At 38.5% G+C, this 14,211-nt stretch overlaps 1 protein-coding gene across 1 annotated transcript in view; it reads left to right on the top strand.

Annotated features, from left to right (window-relative positions):
* The window catches only part of MYBPC1 (myosin binding protein C1), a 69,030-nt gene that overhangs the window by 35,337 nt on the left and 19,482 nt on the right, over positions 1 to 14,211 (top strand). Inside the window, exons 10-21 of the mRNA XM_053942481.1 lie at positions 483 to 539; positions 3,760 to 3,926; positions 5,019 to 5,151; positions 6,719 to 6,843; positions 7,535 to 7,640; positions 7,938 to 8,104; positions 8,724 to 8,886; positions 9,650 to 9,756; positions 10,939 to 11,072; positions 12,227 to 12,383; positions 12,897 to 13,001; positions 13,621 to 13,809. Coding sequence (XP_053798456.1) covers positions 483 to 539; positions 3,760 to 3,926; positions 5,019 to 5,151; positions 6,719 to 6,843; positions 7,535 to 7,640; positions 7,938 to 8,104; positions 8,724 to 8,886; positions 9,650 to 9,756; positions 10,939 to 11,072; positions 12,227 to 12,383; positions 12,897 to 13,001; positions 13,621 to 13,809 — 1,610 coding nt within the window. The remainder of the gene's footprint in view (positions 1 to 482; positions 540 to 3,759; positions 3,927 to 5,018; positions 5,152 to 6,718; positions 6,844 to 7,534; positions 7,641 to 7,937; positions 8,105 to 8,723; positions 8,887 to 9,649; positions 9,757 to 10,938; positions 11,073 to 12,226; positions 12,384 to 12,896; positions 13,002 to 13,620; positions 13,810 to 14,211) is intronic.

Genomic DNA, 14,211 nt, shown 5'->3' with positions numbered 1-14,211 from the left:
TTTAGAGAAAGGTAAAATCTTTAACGTTAAGTACTTTTCAATCAGTATTTGACAGAACTATGCATTGTTAAAAGCATCACCCAGCAATGCAAATCTTTGTTTTGTATTCACAGCAAGAGATCAGCACAAGCCCTTTGTTTTGTCCACTACAGAAACTAAAAACAAAGCTGGTTGTGTTGACTAGCTGCCATTTGTTTGTGTTACTGAAATCTAACACAAACCTTGGCAAATTTATGTACTCAGTTACAAAAATTTGCCATCGAAGTATAAGAAGAAGCAATACAAACCTTTGTGTTATTTTTCACAAGTGCCTACAGAAACATAATCCATGTGAAAAAGCATACAAGTTTGTGTTGATTTTATACAATTATTTGTGTTTCTGGACAGTGTTGAGTGTATGAGAAGTCTAGAGCATTTGCAGTGAGTGTTGTCTATGTCTTCCTGTATTAAACAAAGATTTGATCTTTTTTTGTTAATAACAGTGGTGAAGGACAAGAGGATGCAGGAGAACTTGACTTTAGTGGTCTCCTGAAACGTAGGTGAGAACCAAGTGATGCAGTGAGCAGGTGTGGATTGCAAACCATTCGGTTCACACACAGAAACAGTCAGGGGTAGCATTAATAACTCCTTCAGAATTTCCTGACCCTTCAACTTTCGAATGCTTCTAACTGTTTTTTATTCTCATAGTTTAATATGCAAATGTTCTGTTAATCTTACATCTAAGTGTGCAGAAAAGAAACCTCAGATTTGAGTGCACTGGGAAAAGAAGTGAGCCTCAGCTTAAAGAGGCCAATAATGTTTAGTTCACTTGCTACTTCTTTTGTGTTTGCATGGAAGGCAGAGGGGGAAAATTTCCTACACAGGGATGAGCAGTACAGAAAATTGAGTCTGGTGCAACAGTAAAAAAACCTGCAAGGGTTAAATTTATTTCTATGGGTACATCCTCACTTGATTTTATAAGCATACTGGTATGAAAAAAATAACATATATCATGTTTTCAAGTCATAGATATTGGTATAATTGTAGTTTTTTTTTTTATATGTACACACAAATGCTCAGTCATGTTTTGTTTAACTCAAATGTTTTCATGGAAAAAAAATGGGGTACATGTTTCTCCGATTTGCCTTGAAAATCTGGTGTTATGATAGTTATGTCCATAGTTATCTCAGATCTTAAAGCCAGTTTAGTCTTTCACCTGATTAAGACTAGACAGTTAATGCATCATCTTTTAAAATCAAGCAGAGAAATTCTGTAAGCCATTGAAATCAATGGCAGCTGATCACTGAGAACTGGAAAAGGAATTACATCCTTTATGTCATCTACCACTTACTCTGAATAAGGAAGATCTGTATTATTAATTACACTAAAAGGTTACAAAGGGCTCACTGGTTATGAGGGTGAGGATAGCATTTAAGCAACTAAAACACACAGGAAAAGCAGAAGCTGAAAGCAGACAAAGAATTACCCAGACCAATTCCAATCCACCAGGTCTTTGGTTTTTCAAACTTCTCATCCCTAATTAGGACCTTCAGTTTGTCTTTGCATCCTACTAATCAAACTTGCCATGCCAGTTCTCATGACCGCCTGGTGCTTCAGTAGTAACATGAGAGATGCATGTGAGAGTTCTTGGTGTTTTTGTGGAAAGATAAATGTGATTTATGAGACATTATCACTTTAATAACAATTAAGTCTTAAGATTTGTAAGATAAATACTGTACAGCCTTATAAACATGGAATATCTATTGTGTGTTTAATAGATAAAGCAAATATTTCATTTTTAGACACCATTATTTGACTATGGTCAAATTGGTTCACCTTGCTTCAGGCCCTGAAATGCAACCTCATATTTCTGAGCTTAATTGAATGAAATTGTTAATTAAGCCACAGTGTGGATATTAATATCCATGTGTGTGGATATTAACATCCATTATTACAAAGACAAATCCATGGCTATATTTCAATTTTTACAACAGGTAATGTTGGAGGTGCATTCTTTGTCTTTTTTTATTTTTATGGTTGTATGACCAAGAAAAGACCTAGAACTTTTCCCTTTTGGTTCATACTATTTGAAACATGTTTTTTTTTTAAAAAAAAAAACAACAAAACTAAATGCATACAATCAATATACTGTCTATTTTCTAATTTTCTGGCAGACATATCAAGTCTTATCTCAGTAAGCCACACCATTACTGGATATGCTTTGTCAATGCAGCGGATCAGTAGCATCATGACATTCCAAGAGGCACAAGATCTAAAAACCACTCAAATATTTAGGTCCTCGTTTTGTCGGTTTTTTTGGGTTTTGGGCTTTTTTGTTTTGGTTTGGTTTGGTTTGTTTTTTTTTTTTTTTTTTTTTTTTTTTTTTGTGTTTTTTGGTGTTTTTTTAAAAATACATCTTGCAACAAAATGCAGAAGGAATCTCACTGAAATGGCAGCATTCGCAGTACAGTCACCCTCTGGAGAACATGAGCATGGATAAAAGGAATAAATTATAAAATTACATACCTGAGATTGTCTAACTTAGATTGCTGTCTCAGAATTACTGTATTTGAAAGACTACTCAGGGAGAACCTCTCTTCCTTTTTAAAATTACAGACATATCATGAAAATTAATAAACTTCACGGACTAAACGGCAATGTGGTTTCTCATCCAACCGTGCAAAGATTCTCAGGGATCTTTAGTGTTATTTCTGTATATATCAAAGAAAATCCTCTCTTTGACTCCATAAAGCTCAGCTCTAACAGTGCCTCGCTGCAAAACTTGGTATTTTTTTAATTTCTCAAAAGTTTATTTTCTTGCTCTGGTCTCAAAAGTACTGATTTTACAAATTTAAATGATCCTGGTCTGATCCTAATGATATTACAGGAGGAAAAATCTAGATTTCTTCTTCAATTGCCATATTGTTCTAGCAGTTCACTTTTTTGAGCTAAATTGTCAATCTGGAAAAATAGAATTTTGTTTAAGATGCTTTCATTGTTCTATCATTTAATGGCTACCATTGAGAAAATAATTATGCTTCTCTTTATTGGTTGTCTTAGCCTGGAGTTGCAGATAGTAAATACAGTATTGAAATTTCTGTGTAAAGGTGACTCCTCACACAGGCCTCTGAACATATTTCCTGCTCTTAAGACTGAGATACACATGGAAGTGAACAGATCCATCCTTCAAGTCCAAGTTGGTGTGCAAATCTCCAGTTCCTATTCATATGACTACTTTAAGTAATGCTGAGAAGCACTGGTGTGACTATAAACAGACGCAGATTCCCCTGCATTTCAATGTCCTGTCACCAGTCATCCCCAATAGCAGCTACAGGGACTCAGGTTTTGAAAACATTTTTATATAATTTTGAAATTTACAGATTAGGCTCAGTGGTGCCATCATAAATTTTGATTGATTCCACTCAAGTTACAGCAGATAAAACTGATTTAAGTGGGATTAGCCTGTATACTATTACATTTTCAAACTGTATTTTTTTGAAGCATTGAAGCAATATAAAAATTCTTATAACTGATTGTATCAGAAATGGACAAATTAAAACTTGCATTCAGATTCTGCCTTGAAGAAGTGTAAAGTAAGGAGTGAATGTCATTCTGAGCTACTCCACCCATACTGAGTGAAATAGAAAAAAATATGATGGCAGCCTTCAAATTTTGGTCAAAACATTTCTAGCCTCACCATAGATTCACGTTCATCTATTTTTTACAGCGTGATAAAACCTCACTAACTCTTCTCCCATAATTTTATTTTGCTAATGTCAGGGAGGTTAAGCAGCAAGAGGAAGAGCCTGAGGTGGATGTGTGGGATCTCCTGAAGAACGCGAATCCCAGCGAGTACGAGAAGATTGCTTTCCAGTACGGCATCACCGACCTGAGGGGGATGCTGAAACGGCTGAAGCGCATGCGCAGGGAGGTGAAGAAGAGTGCAGGTACGGATGGGGCTGAACATTCCTGTGCTCGTTAGTCACACGCAACCATTCACCTTAAAAACCCAAATGTGCTTCACTTCCACACAAGGGAACTTTCGCACTCTAAATCATTCCTGCAGGGAGTTTATCAGAAGGCAGCTTTAGTCCATGGTGGAAGCGTAAACACCGTATCCAACTCAGTGCTTACCTAAAGCATCCCTCCTTCTCAGACAAACACTGGTTCCGTCTGGAACGATGTCCCCCAGGTGTGTGGAAAGGTGTTACCTGATCAAACAATAAAGAAATTAGACCTCGTGTTGCCATCAATATCTTCTGCTCTAAACAGAGGTCACTCCAAACACATGCGGGTGTCTGCTCCCCATAATCTCATTTTGCACTTAATCTCCATTGCTCAGAAATCCCAGCTGTACCACAGACCCTCCACCCTGCACTGGGTGAGGACATTCAGGCCTGTCTTTCCCCCATCAACCCTACTGAATAGTTTGAGAAGTGTAATTACACACAGAAATATATATACCTGTGTGTATAAAATACATGTATATGCCACAGAATATGTTTGCACACACATATAAATACAATGCACTGCCCATTATACTATTGTGGCATCTGCTTGTTCCGGGACAGCATTTCAGAACTGGATGCAGTATATACATTTACTGTGTCACTGGTTTCCTGGAGGCATTCTTTTTATGGGGGTGAAGTCCTCCACAAATCCAGCTGTAATCCAGCTGCCTGATACACCCTCTCTCCTCATCCATTACCTCACATCATAACATATGTTATGGTAGTACACATTTATTTTTATTTATGTATTTTATTTGATACATCTAGCCAGTCCTATTTGGAGTACAGTCACACTGCAAAGTCTTGAAGAGATGTCAGCTTGATCTTGGTTAGGATAACCAGATGTGAACAGCTTTGTGCTTATTCTAGTGTTTCTAGATGATTCCATGCAGACCAGTGTGAGAATATCTCGTGATGCGTAACATTGTGTGCATGTATTCTGACAGTTTGACCAGATTTGTGCAATGTCATTTCAGCATCCATGTTCTTGTTTTCTGATCTCATGTTAAAATAACACTTGACTTCCAGCTTTTGCCAAAGGCCTCGATCCTGCATACCAGGTGGACAAAGGAGGCAAAGTAAGATTCATGGTGGAGCTAGCAGATCCAACAGTGGAACTCAAGTGGTATAAAAATGGCCAAGAAATACGACCAAGTGCAAAGTAAGTGATTTTAGCATATATGAGCAATAAAATGGATACACAAACCCTGTCCCTTGACAAGTGTGTTGCCTAGATCTATCTCTTTGCTCAGGCTGCACCAATTTTACTGCTGAATTTCATGAGATGTGAAGAGTATGCAAATGATGCTGTGTTGCTCAGGACCCAGAAAAGTACACTGTAGGCTAAATGTAATATAGATTGTCTCCTTTGTCTCAAGACAAAAGTTTTACAGATCCTCAAAAAAATGTGGTGCCAGTTTCTACTCAGTAGTTTTCAAAAATGAGGAAGCAGTGCCAGTAAATAAATCACTTGTCCTTGGTCCTGTGTCTGGAGGTGGACACAATCTTTCTACAGTAATTTTGTGTTAAGAGCAGAGATGTTGACATCACACACTTACTCACCCGGCTCATAAACCCCAGAAAAAGGGGTGTGAGTTTTATCTCATCTTCCACTATTCTGTTAACACCCTGAAGTCAACAGCCTGCACCATCACTCATGAGCAACAGGTCTTGTGTACACAAGATTCTTCACCTGTACCACCTGCACGTTGGTTTATTCTCTGGCTTTTCCTAGAAGTACTTGAGCACATGTAGAGCAGTGCCTGGAAGTTGAGCCCAGTCCTTTTTGTGGGCACAACCAGCAGAAAACCCTATTCCACAGTCAGACATACTTGAGGAAGTTGTGCATAACAGTGCAATGTTTCTCAAATGGTTCTCAGCCTCACAAAGTCCTAGACAATTTATCATCTGACCAGTTTAAAAAATATAATAATTAGCAAAAGGCCTTTTAAAAAAATTAGGCAGATTTCCTTCATTCTGTTGAAATCAATAAAGGATTTTGGTTAAAATTCATGATTGACAAAAAAATGGATAATGGAGTACCTTCTCTTTAGCCCCTATATCTGGCACGAGCAATTCAAAGGTGTTTTGCAGGCAGTTCTATGGATTCCTCTCCAGCAGGAGGGGCTGGATTGAGTGCTGCAGTGCATTTCTACCAGGCTGCTGGAGCAGCTGTCAGATGCTAACGGGCTTTGGTCATTAGAAACCTGGAGCAGATCTAAACTGGTGACATAAAGGTGAAAGGCTCCATATCCCATTACCAAAACTCCATATCCAATTACTGATATCTTGTGCCATCTGGCCTACCAATAATATTAACCTCTTAACTTTGGCTATTATTACACTTCACAAAAATGTTGGAATGAGTGATGGTGTCCTCTTACTGGTTATTTTCAGCGTTACTCATCTAGAGTTTCAGACTCCATTTTATTTGCCATAATTTGACTCCAACTTCTTTTTTTTTTATTTTCTTCTTTTCATACCACCCAGACCTGGGATCTTGGAACAAGCCAGAGGCAGCTCATTATCACTCTACACCACAGCTCTTTTTTTGCTATAAGTCTATGACAGCTCTGTTGAAACTTGGAACTTGCTTCCAAGGACAATTTTCCCTGTACTGTGTATACCCCAGAATTTTTGCATCCAAAAATCCCTACAGAACTTTATACATAAAACAAGAGGTCCAGAAGTTTTGCTAATGTGTCTTCGCTGCATTCCTGTCCAAACAGATACATTTTTGAGCACAAAGGCAACCAGCGAATTTTATTCATCAATAACTGCACGATGACAGACGATGCTCGCTATTACGTAACAGCTGGTGATGAGAAATGCTCCACAGAACTGTTTGTGAGAGGTAACTATGTCAGTTTAATGCTGTTTCACCTGCCCTAAATTTCTGTGACTTCTTTGGCTGCAACAGAAATTATCAGGGAGGATCTGGTTTGGTATATTCTTGAATTTGCATTAGCAAATGGATCACCTGGTATTTCTGTGATCCCTGGCCATTGTTTTTTTCCCATCCTGTAGTTAGCAGCTTAGTGAAAAGCCTGAAATGGGGATACAGTCAACTTGCTACTGTGCATTGGATCTAGTGGGGCTGTGATGCCCTTCAAAATTTTAAGCCATTTTGGTGTCAAAGCACCAGCTTCCCTTAACACCACACTTGGTACCTGAGGACTCTGATATGGTCCAAGTGCCCTCAGGTCAGCCTTTCTAGAAGCCAGCTTTCATTCCATTTGCAGTGATTTGAGGGAAGACTCTACCAACAGTTAAGAATGGGAGGCCGTATCTTCACTCTCTTTGCTCCCATGGTGCTGATTATCAGAGCAAAACAGGTATTAATATGAACAAATGTCACTTTCATTGAGCAAATTTTCTACTAGCATTCTAAAGAGCAAGAACTTTTTTGATTTAAGGCAGAAAAGGCTGCACTGATACTCATATTAGAACTTGAAAGTAATACTGACTTCTAGATGATTTAGAAAATCTCTTTCTCTTGGTTTTCCTTCTCAGATCGTAAATCTGTAATTTTTTTCTTTCCAAAGATCCTCCGATTTTGGTGACCAAAGGCCTGGAGGACACCAGCACCTATGTTGGTGAACGAGTAGAGCTGAGCTGTGAAGTGTCTGAGGATGATGCAAATGTGAAATGGTAAGACACACCTTGAACACCTTCCATGAAAATAAAACCCAGAAGCTTTTAATCATGGGCAAAAATGTGGGCAGCTTTTCCTAAACCAGTAAACCTGGAAATGGTTAAGAAAATCTCAATAAAACCTTATTCAAAAATGTAACAACACCAAAAATACCCTTATACATTCATGGATGAGTTTGTTTAACCTTTTCTAGTGCCTTATAGTCTTGCAAAGTCTTCTCTGGGAATTTCAGTCTATGGAAGTCTTGCACAGGACTTCCTTTGGAAAAATAAAAATTCTTTCCTTTCCATTAGGTTTAGAAATGGTGTAGAACTTTCCAACGATCCTAAATCTCGGTATCGAATTAAGGTTGAGGGTAAGAAGCACACTTTGGTCATAGAGGAAGCTGCCAAAAATGACACTGCAACTTACTCAGTAATGACAACTGGAGGGCAATCAGAAGCCAAGCTTTCGGTTGACTGTGAGTATCATCCACCTTGCTCTCGAATTCATATGCCACAGTGTGCTGGCATACAGAAATGAACAATTTTCTTGCCTTTCCCTGCGGGTTGAAAAGGAGACTTAATTTCCATAGCAAATTTTTTGCCATGAATCTCCAGAAGAGTGACTTGCCTTTAGACACTATTTCCAGCAGCAGGCCATGAACTAGCTCTGCTTGTTAACTTCCTGTCACTCCATTAAGATGGAAAACAAAGCGATCCATCCAAAGGTAAAACAGGTCAACAAGGTGAACTTTCAAGGGAAGTATCTGCTTTTCTTCAGTCCTTTCAGGTTTTCACAGGAAAGCCAAACCTAAACACAAGCACATGACTCTATAGTCCTCTCAGCTTTGGTTGTGCAATATCCCTTTAAAGTGCTTGTGTCTTTAAACAAAACATATCTGATCCATCCTCTGAAGTTACCTTGCATTATGCATAAATGTACATTTTATTTGTAATACTCATGCTGCTCTTGACTATTTTGTACAAATTGGCACCCTGATCAATTCAAGCTGTTTTATTATTAAGTTGGAAATTACCCCCCCATGGCTACTGAGCTCCATCATTTTTCTTTAATGCATCTGCTTCTGTGTTCCTAAGTGAGACCTCTGAAGATATCACTTGCACTAGAAGACCAGACTGTGAGGCTGGGACAGGAAATCCACTTGAAGTGTGAGATATCTGAGAATGTGGAAGGGAAATGGTACAAAAATGGACAGCTGATTGAAGCTAGTGACCGTGTAAAGCTTTATCACAAAGGAAGGTAAGCCTGTTGTGTATTGTCTTGGCTTTTGGTGGAATGACACTGTGGAGTTGTGGCAGTATGTGGGTTACCTCACTAAAAATTATCTGCTAATCAAGCCTAAACTCTGTCTCTCAAGACATCTTTATTTCTGTAATTTTAAAAGCTATGTCTCCTTGCTTCCTTTAATCTTGTGTATTTTGGCTGTGGAGGACAATAATCAAATCCTCAACACATCTAAGTTCAAGCTACTGATTCTTCTTTCCATTGCTGTTGCTGTTGGTATGGGATATTAAGCAGAAGAATAAAATTATTGTTAGACATTATTAAAATATATACAACTCTTTTTCACTTTCCTTTCTATACCTCTTATTCTCATAGCTCCTGTATGTATGAACTCACAAAGATAGTCCAACAAAAGTCAGAGTATTCCCACAATGGGATCACCTACAGATTTTTTCTTGAGCAACCAAATTGCAGTTGAATGGCAGCAGCATAGAATCCCTGTGTAAAAGACATTACACTCCTGTATTTTCCTTTTTCTGTGTTCAAATAAACAATACTAGAATTGGTTACTTTATTTGGTGGTTCTTTCAATAATATATTGTAAAAAGGACACAGTTTTTAATCGCCTAAACTACCACTAAACAACAAGTAAAGGATTTTTGGTCAGTAATTTTACTCACTTGCACAGATCTCCTAAAATTTTCACAGATTTTTCCTTATAGCTTCAAGCAGTCTTTAAAAATAATTTACATAGACTTCTTTCTCAATTCTTTTACAGAATCCACAGATTTGTTATACCAGTTTCTGCTGTTGATGATGAGGGGGAATACATGTTTGTGCCAGATGCCTACAACATTAATATTCCATGCAAAGTGCATATTGTGGGTAAGTATACTGCACAGTGACCTGTATAGAACATCTTTCTGGGACCTTTGGAAATTAAAAGCAGTGTGAAATACCCCTGATGACAACCACTTTGTATCCTCTGAGCAGGCATCCACCAGAGAAAATAGACCTGCAGCTTTGGCAAAGTGCAATTGAGCTGCTGGGAGAGTCCTTTGCCTGTGCTCAGGATCTGCTCATAGTTTATGTGCTGGGGGGAGCTCCTGGGGGAGGCTTCTTGAGGCTGAGTTCCTAAAGCTAAACCACTATGAAGAGTTTGTGCAAAAAACCTGCTGCTATCCACTTCTCAGATGTACACTGCTGTCTTTAAGAACTGGCTTGCTAACATTGCAAAATGTGATTTAGTTTGAAAAGAGAGTAGTAGAATAAGCACATATTTACCTATCCATTAAATGCTATCTAGAGGGAAAAATTCTTCTGCCCAGCTTTGATTCATTCAGCAAAGCAGAAGGCTTGTTAGTGATCCCAGCCCTTCAAACAAAAATAAAACAGGGCATTGACTATTCCCACAGCAATGCCTCGCCAGCTTCTAGCTACAACCAGCAACTTGAAAGTCAAAAGAAGAGCAGTATAAATGACCAAAGTTACAAAAAGTATTGGTGGGATTTAGAGAGAATGAAAAGGGAAGTGGTACTAGAGGGGAATGACCACTGTTATATTTCTAATATGTTAAAAAAGTTGCAAGAGGATATTTATCAGTTGTTCTCCGTACACAGAGTACATAACAAAAGAAGTTTTTGGTTTCCAGAAAAGGATTGGGGTTTATAAATTTTTAAACTGCAAGGACAGTGAAGGATGCAGCGTGGTTAGATGTGCCATAAAAAAGCCCACAACTGAAATTCCCAAGAGCCACTTAGAGTAAAACGCTCTCAGAAGTTAACCTGAATATACATAATTCTGCCTCAGGGAAACAGTTGTGGGTTTTTTCATATGGTCTTATTATTCCAAAATGTCTATGGTGCCATGATTTCTTTTACATCAGGCAACTATTTTCTTAAATAGATTTTTCTTCACAAGTTTTCTTCAAAACAAAGATCAGTTGCTTAAAAATACCAAGAAAATAAAACATAGAGCATGTTTCTGTGTGTTGCAGAACTGTACCAGGTCACTGAGCTCTCAGAGCAGCAGCTACATGTCTAACTTGGACAATCTCTCCTTTTTCAGATCCTCCTAAACTTCACCTGGATGGTCTTGGGGAAAATAACACTGTGACAGTAGTGGCAGGAAACAAACTACGACTTGAGATCCCCATCACTGGTGAACCACCTCCAAAAGTCTTTTGGAGTAGAGGGGACAAGGTACATTGTCATTGTAGAGGTTTCTTTAGCTGAACAAGGAGCCCTTTCCTTCAAAAAATAATCTTTAGCCTTTTGAAGGCATAGATTTTAATGGCAGAAAATTAGGGAGAGATGCCCTATATTTAAAAATGCTCATTACTCAAAAAAGAAGGGTAAAACAGATAAATATTATTTAGTATCTTTTGGATCTTTTTAAGGAAAGCCTGAAATTAATAAGAAAAAAAATTAGTTTACTATTAAAAAATAGTAGAGGAGAAGGATATATGGGATGCAGAAGAACAGTTGTGAAAATTTACCAAATGGCTACTTCTTCTATGCATTCAATGCCCAGAATGGCTGCCATGTTTTGGCAGGAAGCCATGATATGGTCTGGTTTTGGAAAATTAATGATAAATTCTAATGGAGTTCAAGTCTAAAGTGAAACAATAGGCAACTGGGGTCTTGCATCTGGTGTCTTAATGCAAAACTTTTGCTTAGATCAATCCCTGGCTGTGTAAATACCAAAACAGTGGCTTTTCACATTTAAATTTTCATTGTGTTATGTAGAAGCTGGGACATGTTGCCACCACTGCACATATCAAACCTGTCTGGTCAAATCTGTGACCTCTATTTTTCAAATATTAATTGTAATGTCACCACTGTGGTCCTGTCCAAACAGGGATTTATTCTAGGAGAGCTCCTACACATATTCCAAAATATGCGCCAGCATTTGAAATCTGTGAGGAGAAACTACTGACCATTACAATCACTCTGACCTTTAAAGTGAATGACTTACTTTTGATCTGACTTTTGGAAGAATCACCTATTCTTTTTCCATCAAATTAATGATATGTGGTGTTGGCAAAAGGGTGTTCTACCTCAAAGGAGAAGCCTAGTGCCTCATCCTTTGTGATGCAATGGCTTAATTGAATAGTAAATTAGTAGTTACTAGTAGTAGTAAAATAGTAGTTACTATGTTTTACTTATTTTTGTTATTTTGTCATTATTCTCATCATTAGGTGACTAAAATGCTGAAGTTTGATGTGGTTTTTCTTACAGTTGCTTTAATATTTTTGTTGAAGTGACCTGTACTACTTTCAAATTTTGATTTTTGAATATTTTGATTCTCAAATCCAGAAAATATGACTTTTCCCTCTGCTCTCTGTGGTTCCTAGATGGTCACAGACAGTGGAAGAATACGGGCAGAATCATACCCAGACAGCAGCTGCCTGGTCATTGATGCAGCTGAGAGGGAGGACTCAGGTCCTTTCAGAATCACTTTAAAGAATGAGGCTGGAGAGGACACAGCTCTAATCAACATTAAAGTGGTTGGTAAGTCATGTGAAACAGTCCCCATGAGCCATGTCTTTTATCACTGCTGTAGAGACTCAGGAAACTTCCATTTTCTTATTTGTCCCCATTGCCAGGTGTGGAATTGGGATGCAAGGGAATGAAGGCTGGGTGTTACTGAAGGGAGTAGGAGCTTGGAAGGGATTTAAGTAGAAGTTGATTATTGCTGCTGCCAGGGGCCAAACTTCTCTGATTGTCTCAGGCTGCCCTTATCACTCCTGGTTCTCCACTCCCCCTGTGGCTGTGGGCTCTGTCTTGGCACATGCCCTCGAGGGCCTCTCAAATGTCTCAACAGTGCAGAAGATCTTGGCATTCATCCATTCCTAACTACCAGCCACGATCCACTAAATTTCTTTTTCCTGCTCTCTCTCCTCATTAGGAATTCTTGTTTCACCTCAAAAACTATTTAGATTTGTTTCTTATTTGACATTTTTAATTTCAACATATGCAAAAAGAGGACTTTTTTCAAAATAATATTTACTTTGTTTACAACAGATGTTCCTGATCCTCCTCAGGCACCAAATGTGACTGAGGTGGGTGAAGACTGGTGTATTATGACCTGGGAACCTCCAGCAAATGATGGTGGATCACCCATTTTAGGTACATACTATTCTTTTTTGGTGGTGACTCTCTAATACAGACAAAAGAAGCAGACACGGAATAGTGGATGCAACAGGATCGGAGTTTAGCTTAGGCTCTGAAAAGTGGCATTGGGAATATCCAGTAGTTAGAATGTTCTACCTACTCTTTGACTTTATCAGATACCGGTTTTTCTAATGCCTTGAGATTTGTCATTTTCTATGTTGTTGCATTATCATGTCCCCTACTTGAAAGACAACCTCTTATAAAACCAAACTTGGCATTGTTAGTAGCCTGTTTGAATGTTAAAAGAAATTGCAGAAGCAATTTACTGAATATCTTTTAATACACCGAACCAAGAGGAAAGTCAGAGGGGCCCAGAGGTCAGTAGAACCAGACCCTTTTCCCTAAACACAGCAGTCTTCTAAGTAAAGTCAAAAAAAAAGCTCATATATGGCTATGAAAGCAAATAGGTGGCCTTCAGATAGCTCGCAATGATGAAAACTATCACTCTGAAGCTAGAAGGGAATATTAAGGTGTATCCAAGTAAAAAATTGTCACTGGGCAGTCAAAAAATAGACCGTTTATTATTGACATTTATGCCATCATTTATTATCATAAAATCTTTTCTGGTCAAAAGGATATTTCATTGAGAGGAAAAAGAAACAAAGCTCCAGGTGGATGAGGCTGAATTTCGAACTCTGTAAGGAAACAACTTTTGAGCCAAAGAAAATGATTGAAGGTGTTGCTTATGAGGTCCGTGTGTTTGCTGTCAATGCCATCGGCATGTCCAAGCCAAGCATGCCTTCCAAGTCCTTTGTTCCTTTAGGTAAGTAACCAAGAGCAGAGCTAGGTATGCATTTGGAAAATAACCATTAATATGTTATTAAAATCACCTAATTATATTTTTTTTATTAGTGTGACAGCTAGAAGGCTTTGTCATTCCCACAGTGACAGGCTAACTCAGTGGCCTTTTCATAAAAAGAAACAGATTTTCAAACTATTGTGACAACCGCAAGTCCCTTGCGGTCTTTTCTGTAGATCAGCAAAGGTTCCCCCCTTGCTCAGCAGCACCCCAAGAATGCAGAGGAGGAGGAAGGAGGGGGCTGTTACAGGTCCAGCATGCTCCCTTCCTGTCAGAACATACCTGCTGAGATAGAATACACTGCTCCAGCTTCTCTGCTCTACCAGCCACAGCTGCTTGTCCTCCTCTCTCCTCAGCAGGAGGAAT

Source organism: Vidua chalybeata, chromosome 5, assembly GCF_026979565.1.
Source record: "Vidua chalybeata isolate OUT-0048 chromosome 5, bVidCha1 merged haplotype, whole genome shotgun sequence".
NCBI classification, from domain to species: Eukaryota; Metazoa; Chordata; class Aves; order Passeriformes; family Viduidae; genus Vidua; species Vidua chalybeata.
The sequence above is the reverse complement of the archived record's forward strand: the minus strand, read 5'-3'. Positions and strand labels throughout refer to the sequence as shown.